Source organism: Notechis scutatus, chromosome 3, assembly GCF_049901735.1.
Source record: "Notechis scutatus isolate UNSWTSFEM ecotype Mainland chromosome 3, rNotScu1.2, whole genome shotgun sequence".
Taxonomy (NCBI): Eukaryota; Metazoa; Chordata; class Lepidosauria; order Squamata; family Elapidae; genus Notechis; species Notechis scutatus.
In genome coordinates, this window is record NC_142011.1 from 127,368,890 (window position 1) to 127,381,400 (window position 12,511).

Sequence of the window (12,511 nt, forward strand, 5' to 3'; positions counted from 1 at the left end):
AATTGTTATCCTCTGGAAATCCTGTTCTTCCTTAAATTTCATTTGGGTATTGCTCATTTAGCACATTTGAGACCGACATATGCAAAGTTAAGGGTAAAAGCCTACCTTTACTTAAAAAGAAAGAAAAGAAAGATATTGAAAGATAGGATTTAGCCCCAGTCATGATTTATACATTTACAAGATAAAATTCCAGGTAATCCTTGAATTACAAGAAATGGAACTTGGAATTTCTGTCATAAATCATGACAGTCATAAGTTGAAGCACCCTTGTGACCAGACTTGATTTTATGATGATTATTATTTTTTTGCATTAGATGCCATGGCCATTAAGTGAATGAATTAATGTATTCCTATAGGTGTGTTTTGCTGGGAAAGGAAGGGTAGAAATCAGCAAAAAACATTGTAAATTAGTCATGTGACCATTAAATGTTTTAATCAGCTATAAAGGTGAGCCAGTAGCCAAGCATATAACTGTATGTAAATGACTATGGGATAATTGTGTCTTTATCAGAACTATAGAATTGGGTCACAAGTAGCTTTTGGGGTTCTGTCCTAACTTGGAATGGTCCCAAAGTGACTCCTCTTGTAAGTCAAGGCCTACCTGTACATTTAGCAATAGTATTAGACTTATATACCACTTCATAGTGCTTTGCAGCCCTTTCTAAGTGATTTACAAAGTCAATATATTGCCCCCAACAATTTGACTCCTCATTTTATTCACCTTGGAAGGATGGGGCAACTGTGATCCTGTCAGGATCGAACTGCTGGCAGTCAGCAGAATTAGCCTGCAATACTGCATTCTAATCACTATGCCACCAGGGCTTTAGGCCTTCAGGCAGGTGGTCCAATAGAATGTATAAAAAACTCCCGTGCTTATCAACTTTTAAAAGTTAGAAGTAGATTTTTTTCTATTTATTAATTATGTTATTAGAATACATAAAAAGATGTGTTTATTCCATTTTGTCTTTTTTTGCCAGTGATATGTAATCATCTTGTTTTTAAATCTGCTGCAAATAACAACAAGAACTATTTCTAAAACATTTGGAGACCCAATCAGTATTAATTGACGTGAGGTTTTATAGCACCTAGCATCTGGAATATGAAATATAACCTATGTTTTAGTCAGTTAACAGAAAACAATCCCTTATCTTGTTAGGAAATCACTGGGGACATCCTGTCATTGTAAACTTCCTCTATTAAAAGTCCAGACTCTTGGCATAATTTTCTGTAAAAGTTAAGCATTGTAATACAGTTTGAAGGATCTTCTTCCTGGATAACATTAGCATGAAGTCTTGATGCCAGCATGGTTATATTAAGAACAGGTGATTAAAAGGTAAAAGATCCTGATAGTGACATTTAAATCAACCAATTTGTCTCTTAGATAGGACAAAAGTACCCATATGGATGGGGGTTTATACAACAAACTAGATTAAGATATGATTATAATTCTGTATTTTAGTGGACTTTGTCAGTATCTCTACTTCATTGTTTCTTCTTCTTCTTCTTCTTCTTCTTCTTCTTCTTCTTCTTCTTCTTCTTCTTCTTCTTCTTCTTCTTCTTCTTCTTCTTCTTCTTCTTCTCCTCCCTCCTCTCCTCCTCTCCTCTTCTCCTCCTCCTCCTCCTCTCCTCCTCTCCTCCTCCTCCTCCTCCTCCTCCTCCTCCTTCTTCTTCTTCTTCTTCTTCTTCTTCTTCTTCTTCTTCTTCTTCTTCTCTTCTCCTTCTCCTCCTCCTCCCTCCTCCCTCCTCCCTCCTCCCTCCTCCACCATCATCATTTAAAAACTCTTATTACAAGACTACTTAGAAAAGTTGGGCTTTTTTCTTCTTCTTTTTTCTTTTAATAACCTATATTTTCCTGTTGCATTTTGAGAACATCAGTGGTTTGTTCTAGATGAGCTGGCTTTTAGAGCTGAAATCGGAAATGATTAAAAAATACATTTACAATCATCACATGATTTCCACATGCAACAACAGTCTCCTTTCTGTGTCACATACTTGCTGCTATTGCTTAATTACCATTGAACCATCAACATCCTGGGAAGCAAAACTTACCTTGATGATAATGGAGAAAGATTCTTCCAAGGTAGTTCCAGGATGTAGGAATTGTGTGGGTTGTTTTTTTTACAGCCATTATGAAGGTGAGAAGGCATAAATAGTGATGTATTCCTTGTACTGCTTTCTTCTTTTTATTCATGTCAGGGAAACAGATTAGAAGCTTCTATTTCTACTTTGTGGCAAACCATAATTGGTTGTTGAAAATTATGCAGCAAACTGTCATTTGTCAGAAATGTGGATTAGATATAAAAGTAAGCACAATATAATTAGTTCTTTTGCACAATGATGTATTGATATAATCTGTAAGAGGTAGTAGACTGCTGTATAGAAAAGTACTGGAAGAATACCTTTCCATTTTATGGGTCAGTTTGAATGGGACAATTTATGAAGGAGGGCAGATGATAAGACCAGCATCACATAGTGACCTCTCACTCTTTTATATGTTTGTTGTGATACTGCATGGATATACAAAAGAGTTGGAGTTTGCATTGTGACCGCACAAAAATACTTCCATCTTTTGTTCCTATGAATTCTGCTGTAAGCCAGTCAACTTTTGATAAAAGCAGGAGGGACAGTGACCTGAGCTGAAGACAAATATGGGTTCAAAGATGATGGGAAATGGAATGCTTTGCCTATAAAGGCTACACAATTAGATCTCAGCATTTTTAAATCTGGAATTCAGATTTAATTATAGATACTGGAACAACTGCCTCCAGAGGATATTGAACATTCCAATGAAGGATTCTGTTTCCAGGGGTTGTATTTATCTGTTGAACTCCATAGTTAACAAGTAATATTTGAAAGGAATGAAATTTTCCATGAGTAAAATTTAGAAAATTAATGGAACACACTGTAGTTTCCAAACCAAGGTAAAATGTGGGCAGAAAATAATTCACCCAAAAAATTTAGGGTTAAGGGTTTTGTAGGAACTATTGTCAACTTAGTTTTTGTAGTCATTTTACATCCTGGCTGCAATTATTTAAGAACAGATAGCCTCTCCCAAAACCTAGGTTGCAGAAGGGTGTTTAAAGAACAATTTGCCTGCATCTTAACCTAAAGTAACATAGCTAAAAGCTGTATGATTTTGAGATGATCAGCTGTTCCTAATAATGGACTCCTATGGACTTAAAAATAATGTTATTTTCTTGGTGTTTTTCTCTAGTAAACAAGTAATCAATAAACTAAGATTACACAGGTTGGGCTGCAAAATGGTTTTCACAAAAGAAGATTGTGAATGCTTAAAGTGAAGATTTCCCAAGTTCAGTTATTGATATAGACAAATAATATGTACACCTATTGGCAACAGTAATTTTTTCAGGACAGTATAGCACATTGAATTATTAAAGCAATAATTACTTTAATCATTTACATTGAATTATTAAAGTAAAAATTACTGTAATCATTTACATTGAATTATTAAAGTCACCTTCTGTTAAATAAACAGTGAAGTCAGTAGAGTTATAAAAAGTATATAAAGGCACTGGAGATTGGTACATTGTTGTAAGTGAGAAAAGCAAAAATCCGGGTTACACTCTCTGCACTAAGCTTATACTATGGTCTGCTTAGTTTGATGTATGAATCCAAGCATTACTGATTAATTGAGATTTATGTGTAGGCAACGTTTTGGAGCTGATTGCTTTCAGTATTTTTTTTCAATTGCTGAGAGCCAGAAAAGATATTATCACAATAATATGATGAAAATACCAAAAAGGAGCAGAAACAGAGTTTTCTGACCTAACTTTTCATGTGTAAATATGTGCATATTTGCATATGCACATATAAAAGAGATCACAGGCATCTCTTTTACTGCTTGTTTTTAAAATGCATGAAAAAGTATTGCTATAATATAGTATTTTACGACATAATATGGGGGTGTACATATTATGTACAAAATAGCCACGGGTATTCATGCAGCTTCCATGCATGAACTGGACACCAGTTCAATAAGCTGGTATTGAAAAGAGTAATGGTGTAATAGTGAGTGCAAAGAAAGAAAGGTGATACTTTCAATCGCACTGATTTTACAGTATCATTTGGCCTAATTCAACATGGGCCCAAATACAGAACTTTTGTCAAGTGTTGAGCTTGGTGTTTGTTGCCCTGTTGCAACAAAGCTGCGATAGCTCTCTTCACTGAGATAGCTGGTGAAGCGTCCACGTTTTCTATACAGGCAGTGATAACTGTATAAACCCCCAACAAATCTTTCACTAAACCTTATAGCTCTGGAAGCTAATGTAAGAACACAGCAAAGTGATCCTTTACTCACTCTTCAGAGAGATCCTCTGAGTAACTTGAATTTTGACCAGAGAGTTGCAGTTAATAATTAAAATATATATTCTGTGGTAGGACGTGCCTGCCTTCTGCGCATGTAACAACATGCAGAGGACCTCCTGCTGGCTTGTGACAGATGTACATTGTAAACTCTCTTCCCTTTGTCAAAAGTTTTGCATCAACAGTTGCTGAAATTAGACTTTAATAACAACGTTGGAGCTTCAAGCTGATTTTGTTCTCTGAGGGACAGGAAGCACAAGTGAAAATAAGGAAGGCTTGGTGTGTGGAAAGGAGCCTCTGTGACAAGTTAGGACATTAAATTAAAAAGTGGTGGCAGGGGGATAGGAATATGTGAAAAGAGTAGGTCTCTCAAGCCACAAGTGAGAGCAAACCAGAACAACAAGAAGAAAACGAAGTCAGGAAATTGCCACAGGAAGGGAACTGTTTCTTAACTTTCATGTTTCAGACAGGATTTCTAGCTGGCCTGAAGCTTAGATGACTGCTGAGTTTTACTGGCAAGATCTATAATTTCCCCCAGTAGTCCTGTATTCTGTTCTCCTTGCTTATCATAAGGGATTTGAAAAGGCAAAACAGCAAAAATGCAGGAAAGAATTTTTCTTTTTCAGCACACTGGTCCAAAGTCCAGAAAAATGCAGTGCCAAGACCCTTCAGCAGTTCTTTCCTAGATAGGCATGTCTGTAATTTGAAGGCCTTCCCTGCCTTCCTCGCTTGTCACTTTGGCTGTGGATTCTGACTCCAGCAACATTTTGCACTAAATTCAGTCCCCTTCACTAGTCTATAGCTGCTCTTCTGCCATTACTGAATCTGCTGAAGCTAGTCTAGAATCCTTCAAATAATTTTTTTGAAGCCTCCCCTTTCATTCATTGGCTGATGTATTGAGTGTATGTGAGTGTTCCACCCTAAATCCTAAGCACAGAATTACTTTTAGGAGTGGGTTTACAAGAGCTGCCTCTTGTCCTCTTAGTACAGCAGTATGATGGGAGAAGCTGCCATGTGGACATTGTTGAAGCTCTTAGCAGGATTTGCAGGATAAGCTCCCTTTGTTTAAAAAGAACGTTTCAGTGATTTTTTTCTAGACATTTCCACCACAAAGATGATACAAGGCAAGGTGGGAAGAATGACCATTCAATCAGCTTACCAAAGTATTTTTTATTGAATACTTAGGCAAGTTTTATTTGTATACTTAGGCACTCCTTTAACCTCAAACTAATCACTATTGACTTCACCCCATTCCTAAAAGGTCTGTAAGGGGCGTGCATAAGTGCAGCATTATGCCTACTGTTCCTGTCCTATTGTCCCCATTTATTCGTACCTATTTCCTGCATTCTTACTCATGTTTATACTTCTATCTATTACCTTGTAAGCGATTGACAAACCAAATGAATAAAATAAATAAGTTTATCTAGTTTAACTATCCCAATTCGGTCCACAGTTTATTGAAAAGTTGGTGGTGGAGGGTTGGAGCTGTGAGTTTCTCAAAAGCTTAGTCAATAAAAGTATATGGATATAATCATGCTTCTCTTTTAATCCTGCAGGTTTTTTTAATAGTGGTGTTTTTCTTGCCTTTTACTACCCAGAGGTTAAGCAATAAATGGGAGTTGGGAAAAGGGCTTTTAGATCTGGTGATTTTTAAGTAGTAGCCCCAGGACCTTAAATCAAGATTAGGATTGTGGTCTGGACAGGAGGTAGATTTAACTTTTTCTGTCCAGATTGTGCTCTTGATTTAAACAGCAACTATCAACCTTTGCCAAGATGTTGCCTTTACCAATCCATTAGAAATAGAAAAAAATGTTCTTCGTTTGTATCTGGACACTTATCTGTATGTTCAGGGTGGATAAAAATCGATGATTTAAAAAAAAATCATTTTTTTTATTTAAATTGGATTTTTTTTTTATTTTTATTAAATTTATTTTAATAAAATGCTTTGGAGTAAAAATCTGTCTAAAGATAGTTTTCTATTTATTTAAGATATATTAATAGTTTATTTTATTCAGCATGAAATGGAGCATGTTATGTAGCATGAGACTGTATATTCTGCAATATTGGGACTGTTGGTAAGTCAACAGCGGGTCAGAGGAGGAGCAGGACAGAGGTGACAGTTGCTCTTTAAAAATTATGATTTAAATCGAGTTGATTTAAATTAAGCCTTTTCATAACACTTGATATAAGGTAGTGACTGGCATAGCCCTCTCTAGCTTGTTGCCCTTTGCATGTCCAGAGACTACAACTCTTCTGGTACTCAACATGGGAAAAAATACTGTTGACTAGGGATTATTGCAATTATTCTTCCACAGAAAGGAAACCATCTGTTGAACATGTTGGGCTAGTTTGTTATGTATCTATTCCTACAGGTATTGACGGTTAATATATCTCATAAATGAGTTAATACTACCCTGGTTGACTTCCTGTATTTAATGCACAAACAAAACAGCAATATTCATTTTTGCTTTAGACTTTTTAATGGCAATTATGGGATATATTTTTAAACAGTAAATTAAAAGGCACTTAAAATATAATCTGTTCTGTATCCTTCATTGGATGAGTATAGACTGATTAGTGCTGTAGAGAAATCTGAGTTTATATGAGCTGGCATTCATATTTTTAAAAGATCTGCAGCCATTTTTTCCTTAACAGTGTTTTTTTAACACCTACCGTAGTGCATAATGTAATGTAACATCTATTGAAAACCTCACTTCAATAATTCACAGATATAAAAATGCATTTTAAGGAATTAATACAACCATGGCACTCCTAATTCAAACTGGTCTGATGGAACAAAGACCTAATAACTGTCCTCATATTTTGTTGGAAATTTTTATGGAGTAGGATTATGGTATAAATTTTCATGTCTTCCTTAACTCCTCCTAATAATTATCTGGGAAAACTAAAATTAAAAGGCTCAATGAGATAGCCTCAATTCACAGAAGAACTGGCTGTAAACATTAAAGAGGGGATCAACCCTCTTTTTAGGGATCACAGTGTTATAAAACCAGAACACTCCATCTTCCCCCAGAATACTCATCCTTTCCTGTTATGCTTCCTTCCTCACATCTACCTATAACATAGGAATACTTCTCAACTGTGTTGTTGTTGTTTTTTTTCTTGACTGGCTTAACACATGCTAATTAATTGCTGCAGATGCAGAAAAAAGGGACAATAAATAAATAAACCCTGACATTATATTTTTATATATTAAACAAAAACAGGCATTATCTGTGCTGCAGTCATTTGCCAGTTGGGAAGAAAAAGGCAGTTTAAGGAATCCTTTCTAGATTTCAATCCCTTCTTTTGCTTTGGTCTCAGTCAGTTACAGTAACTGGTTTCAACATAGTGAGTGAAACTGGTTTCAACATGGTGAGTGTGACAGGTTTCAACATACTGAGTGAGACTAGAAGATCAAAGCCCCAACCCTGTTGAATGTACACTACATACCCATAAAAAGGAGGACTTCAATTGCCTGTACATTGGAGAATTATTAGAGAAGTGGTGTTATACTGCCATGTTATTTCATTTTCTATTTTTGACTCAATATCCCACCCCACCCCTTCAAATGCATCTTACATGCAGACATTGAATTTTCTCAGCTCATTGTAGCTTGGCACAAAAAGGACATTTGAGCTCATTGAACAGGACCTAATTAGTAGAATCAATAGATGAAAGCAAAATGTGAATGGAAATGAAATGTATTTTGGGTGAGGACAAAACTGACCCTGTCTAATCCAACGATCATTAAAAACAATACCAAACAAAACCCAAACAGGTAGATGTTCAGTGCTCCTCTCATCTGCACTCCTCCCCCATGGCTGATTCTTTATATCTCAGTTAAATGTGTGAGTGTCCTTCATTCTTGTGAAAAAATACTAGCATTCAAATATAATGGCATAACTTATGGTCAGGTTGAAAAGTATCTTCTGGCAGCTCGCACTATACCTGCTTCTGTTGTCCATCCTGTTTTGGGGATATAAACTGCGGAGGGGAGGGAAGAAATAGGCACCTTGCACAAAAGCTGATTTGCGTTATCTAGCCATTACCAGGCAAACAAATAGAGGCTTAATTGGGGATCGACTATCTGGAAGCAAATATAACTCTCGCTTTTGTTTAATACATCGCTCTTGCTGATTTGCAAAAACCACAGTGAAGTGAAATGTGACTGGATGGGCATGAACATGTTGTTTATGCAATAAACTCACAGTGACCTACATGGATGAAATGTAGCGGCACTAATGTTGTTAGGTTTTAGCAACTATTTTCCTGACCAAAGTGGGCTGGGTGTCTTTTTGGAAGGGTCGACGTGGGATCCATTTTAAATTCACTGCATTATTTAAAATCTTTCCTAGCAAGCTATTTACCTTTGATTTTTTTTTTCTAAAGATGAATGCTTGTGAGTGTATAAATGGCTAGAAAATCTTTATTTCCTAAGACATGGTTAGGCATGCAAGGGGAAACCACAAGCAAATCTTTCCTCTTTTAAATTACAGAAAATATAGGCAAGAATAAATATGCATGAACTAATGCGCCCAGAAGTTATGATCCGACAATCATCCCAAGCTTATAGCTACAACATGTTCCCTACTTCTCTCTGCTGTGCTCTGCTCCAACTTATTTTTCTGGTTTATTAACTGAGATCATATCAGAATGGAGGTTAGAGGTTAGATGGATGGTCAGGATTGGCATCCTGTAGGAGCAAGGCAAGGAGCATGTTACACATGGCATGTGGCTGCAACTTCATAAAATTTACAGAATTACATAAGCTTTGGGAAATTGTCCAATATTTTTCAGATGAAAAAAGGCCATCTAAAATAAGAGAATGAAATTCATTTGCCTGGAGTGCAGTTTGCAATGCCTGGAAAGTTTCACTCTAGTAAACATCTGTGGGAAGGCTGAGGAAAAATTAAATGAAGATAAATTAAGCAGGCCTTTTTTCAGGATCTGGGTAAGATTGCCCATTCCTATTTAGATGTCGTTGTATATGTTTATACTTAGAAAATGTAAACAATTGCTCTTTATACAATGCAATGGAATTTTCCTTCATTATATTAAGGTGAAATAGTGTGAATGGTATATGAAAGAAGGTAATATAGGAAATGTGTACTAGGGCATTTGAAGAGGGATAGGATCCTGAATTGGTGTTTATTTCTTCAGTAAGTTTATTGTGGAGAGAGATAGTCTTCTAATGCTACTGCTATCCAGATTTAAGAGTTGTAGAAAGGAAATAGAAACATTTTTAAAGAAAGACATGACAATGTATCTCTACAGAATGGAGATTTACAATATTTTGGGCCCAGGGATCTGCATTTCTCTGTGAAATTATGGTTTTACTAATCATAAATAGATGTAATATTTCCCCTTTCTGGCAAAATTAAATCCACTAGCAACTCAAGTGGTACAGCATAAGATCATACTGAAAATGTTACTTTAGTTTGCACGTATAAAATGGCTGGACTGCATTCAAATACAGGCTGAGTTTGCATATCCTACTGAGTATAATGTGCTTTGGGTTTAGCTTTATAGATGAACACAGGCGCTTACAGTTTAGCAGGTTGCATTAATAGGACAACATGACGGAAACAGTCTTGTTTACTTCTGTTTTTATGAAATGGGATTGAATTATTGATGACTAGTTCATTTCATTTATTTCAAAAGATCAAAAACATGATTGAGAAATTTACTCTGGATGCAGCTCACTCTTCTCTATTTATTGCTTGCATATTGTGTCAGAAGGACAAAGTAATGTAGTGTTCATTTTACTGGTGACCCGTATTTGGAGGTTGACCTTCTCCTTTTTCTCATTTCCAGAGCTCCACCATGGGAGGTAAACTGAGCAAGAAGAAGAAGGGTTATAATGTGAATGATGAAAAGACCAAAGATAAAGACAAGAAGGCTGAGGGGACAACAGCTGAGGAAGGGGAGGCTCCAAAAGAGAATGAGCCAAGCCAGCAGACCACCACGGAGACTGCAGAAGTGAAGGAGAATAACAAAGAGGAGATGGGAGACAAAGATGCCCAGGTAGCTGCCAATAAGACGGAAGAGAAGGAAGGGGAGAAAGGTGTAAGCCCAGAAGAACAGAAGAAGCCAGAACCAGAGAAGCCAGACACTCAGGGTGACACAAAGGCAGAGCCTCCGAAGAGCACCGAAACCTCTAAGGAGGAGCCGAGCTCAGATGCTCCTCCAACCAGCAGTGACACCCCGAAATCCTCAGAGCCCAGTGGTGATGCAAAAGCTTCCCAGCCTTCAGAGGTCACAGCTACTAGTAAAGGAGATGACAAGGGCAAGGAGGAAGGGGAAGCCAAAAAGACTGAGGCTCCTGCAGTCCCAGAAACTAAAAGTGATGTGGCCCAAGCTTCAGACTCAAAACCCAGCAGCAGCAGCAACGAGGCTGCACCTTCTTCCAAGGAGACCCCAACAACAACAGAAGCACCTAGTTCTACTCCTAAGGCCTCAGAGCCTGCAGCCCCACCAGAGGAAGCGAAACCATCTGAAGCTCCAGCAGCAAACTCGGATCAAACCATAGCAGTGAAGGATTAAATTGGACAGCCTATTGCAAAACAAAACAAAATTAACCACTTAAAACAACCTGTGTCTTTTTTTTAATTATCTTTTTTTCCCCAGCTCTACTAACTTGTTATGTAGCTGAACTGTATTGCCCATGAAAACAAGCAAGCAAGCAAGCAAGAAGTATCCCATTAAGTTAAGGGGGATGGGGGAATGGTCGACATGGGGTAATCTAAATAGTATTTTTGTGGGGGAAATATCTAATATAGTTTCTGCCAACTTTCCAAAAATCTCTGCATTTCATTAAGAAGACAACCCAGATTGTCTGAAAGTGCAGTATGCCTCTTTATTTTCTCCTACTCCTTTTCTTCCTTTTCCTCCTGACCTGCTCTAAATGCACTCCACTTATCTTTTCCTTCCTTTTTCCTAGGAGAGATGGAGGAGCAATGATAGGATTAATTCTGCCTTCTGGGCCAGTGCCAGACCAATCAAATCTTTATAAAAGCAGTATTTCTTGTGGGTTCTTTAAAAATTTTATTTACAGGCTTTATCATTTTGTATTTTTTATGCAGTGGATGAATGGCAACTTTCAGACAAAACTCACCTAGCTGTCAACATTTTTTCTCAATGCCAATCCTGCAATTCTTCTTCTTCCCCAAATATTTTTGGGAGTTAAAAAAATAGTTAAAAAAAGCATTCTCATCCTACTTAGCCTACCTAGATTTCTCATGACGAGTTTAATGCATGTCTGTGGTTGAGTGCACCTGTAGTTCTGTTTATTGGTCAGTGAAAATGAAAAAAAAAATATCTGCGTTCATTGCAGTTCCAGTTTCTCTTCCATTCTGTGTCACAGACACCAAGTCACCTCTCATTGGAAATAAACAAAAGAAAAAGCAAAATGTACAATGGATGCATTGAAATTATATGTAATTGTATAAATGGTGCAACAGTAATAAAAGTTAAATAATTTAAAAAACATTTCAGGTGTTAGCGGCTGCAATTTTATTTAGATTAACTTCTCTTGCAAATAGCGAGCCAGTGTGGTATAGTGGTTAAAGTGCTGGACTAAAAGCAGGGAGGCCCAGATTAGGAACAGAAGCCAATTTGTCCAGTCAATTTTTTCTGTGCCCAAATCAATATTAGGTTCTTCCTCAAGCCAGCAGAAAAACAAAACCTTCTCACTCCATAATACATAGATAACTTCACTAAACTAAAGCGTACACAGTATAAAACTGTTAGTGAGCACTGTATGTACTTCTCCCTTCTTTCTGGCTATCTAATTCTAGTACATTCCTCTAAAAGGAGACCTTGTGTCTCTTTTCCAAATCAGAATTTAGCAAAGTCAAAGCTATTGAGAATGTTGACAGATTGAGACAGGTCCCCAAGAAAGAGAGAGAAGCTGAGATTAAAACGAAGCAAAGGAGGAAAGAAACGGATTGAAAATGGATTGGGGTAGTTGGGAATCAGAGAAAACACATGTACAGTCAGAAATGAAAATTATGACAGGAACTGCTTTAGGAGTTGTTTATGGTCCATTGCACAGATAAAACTAAGAGATAAAGAAGTTTCCTATAGAAGCAATGATGTGCAGTAGCAAGTTTGACTCTTGGACTCTCTGACATATTTGATTTCTTTAGTGATGCTATGGCTCAAAACAGCAGGACTGCAAGACCGG

At 37.0% G+C, this 12,511-nt stretch overlaps 1 protein-coding gene across 5 annotated transcripts in view; it reads left to right on the forward strand.

Annotated features, from left to right (window-relative positions):
• The window catches only part of BASP1 (brain abundant membrane attached signal protein 1), a 66,446-nt gene extending 54,632 nt beyond the window's left edge, over window positions 1-11,814 (forward strand). For all 5 annotated transcript variants that reach the window (XM_087961169.1, XM_026673442.2, XM_087961168.1 and 2 more), the window contains exon 2: window positions 10,141-11,814. In XM_087961169.1, coding sequence (XP_087817295.1) covers window positions 10,150-10,869 — 720 coding nt within the window. In that variant the 5' untranslated portion in view covers window positions 10,141-10,149 and the 3' untranslated portion in view covers window positions 10,870-11,814. The remainder of the gene's footprint in view (window positions 1-10,140) is intronic.
• Window positions 11,815-12,511: the final 697 nt, after the last annotated feature.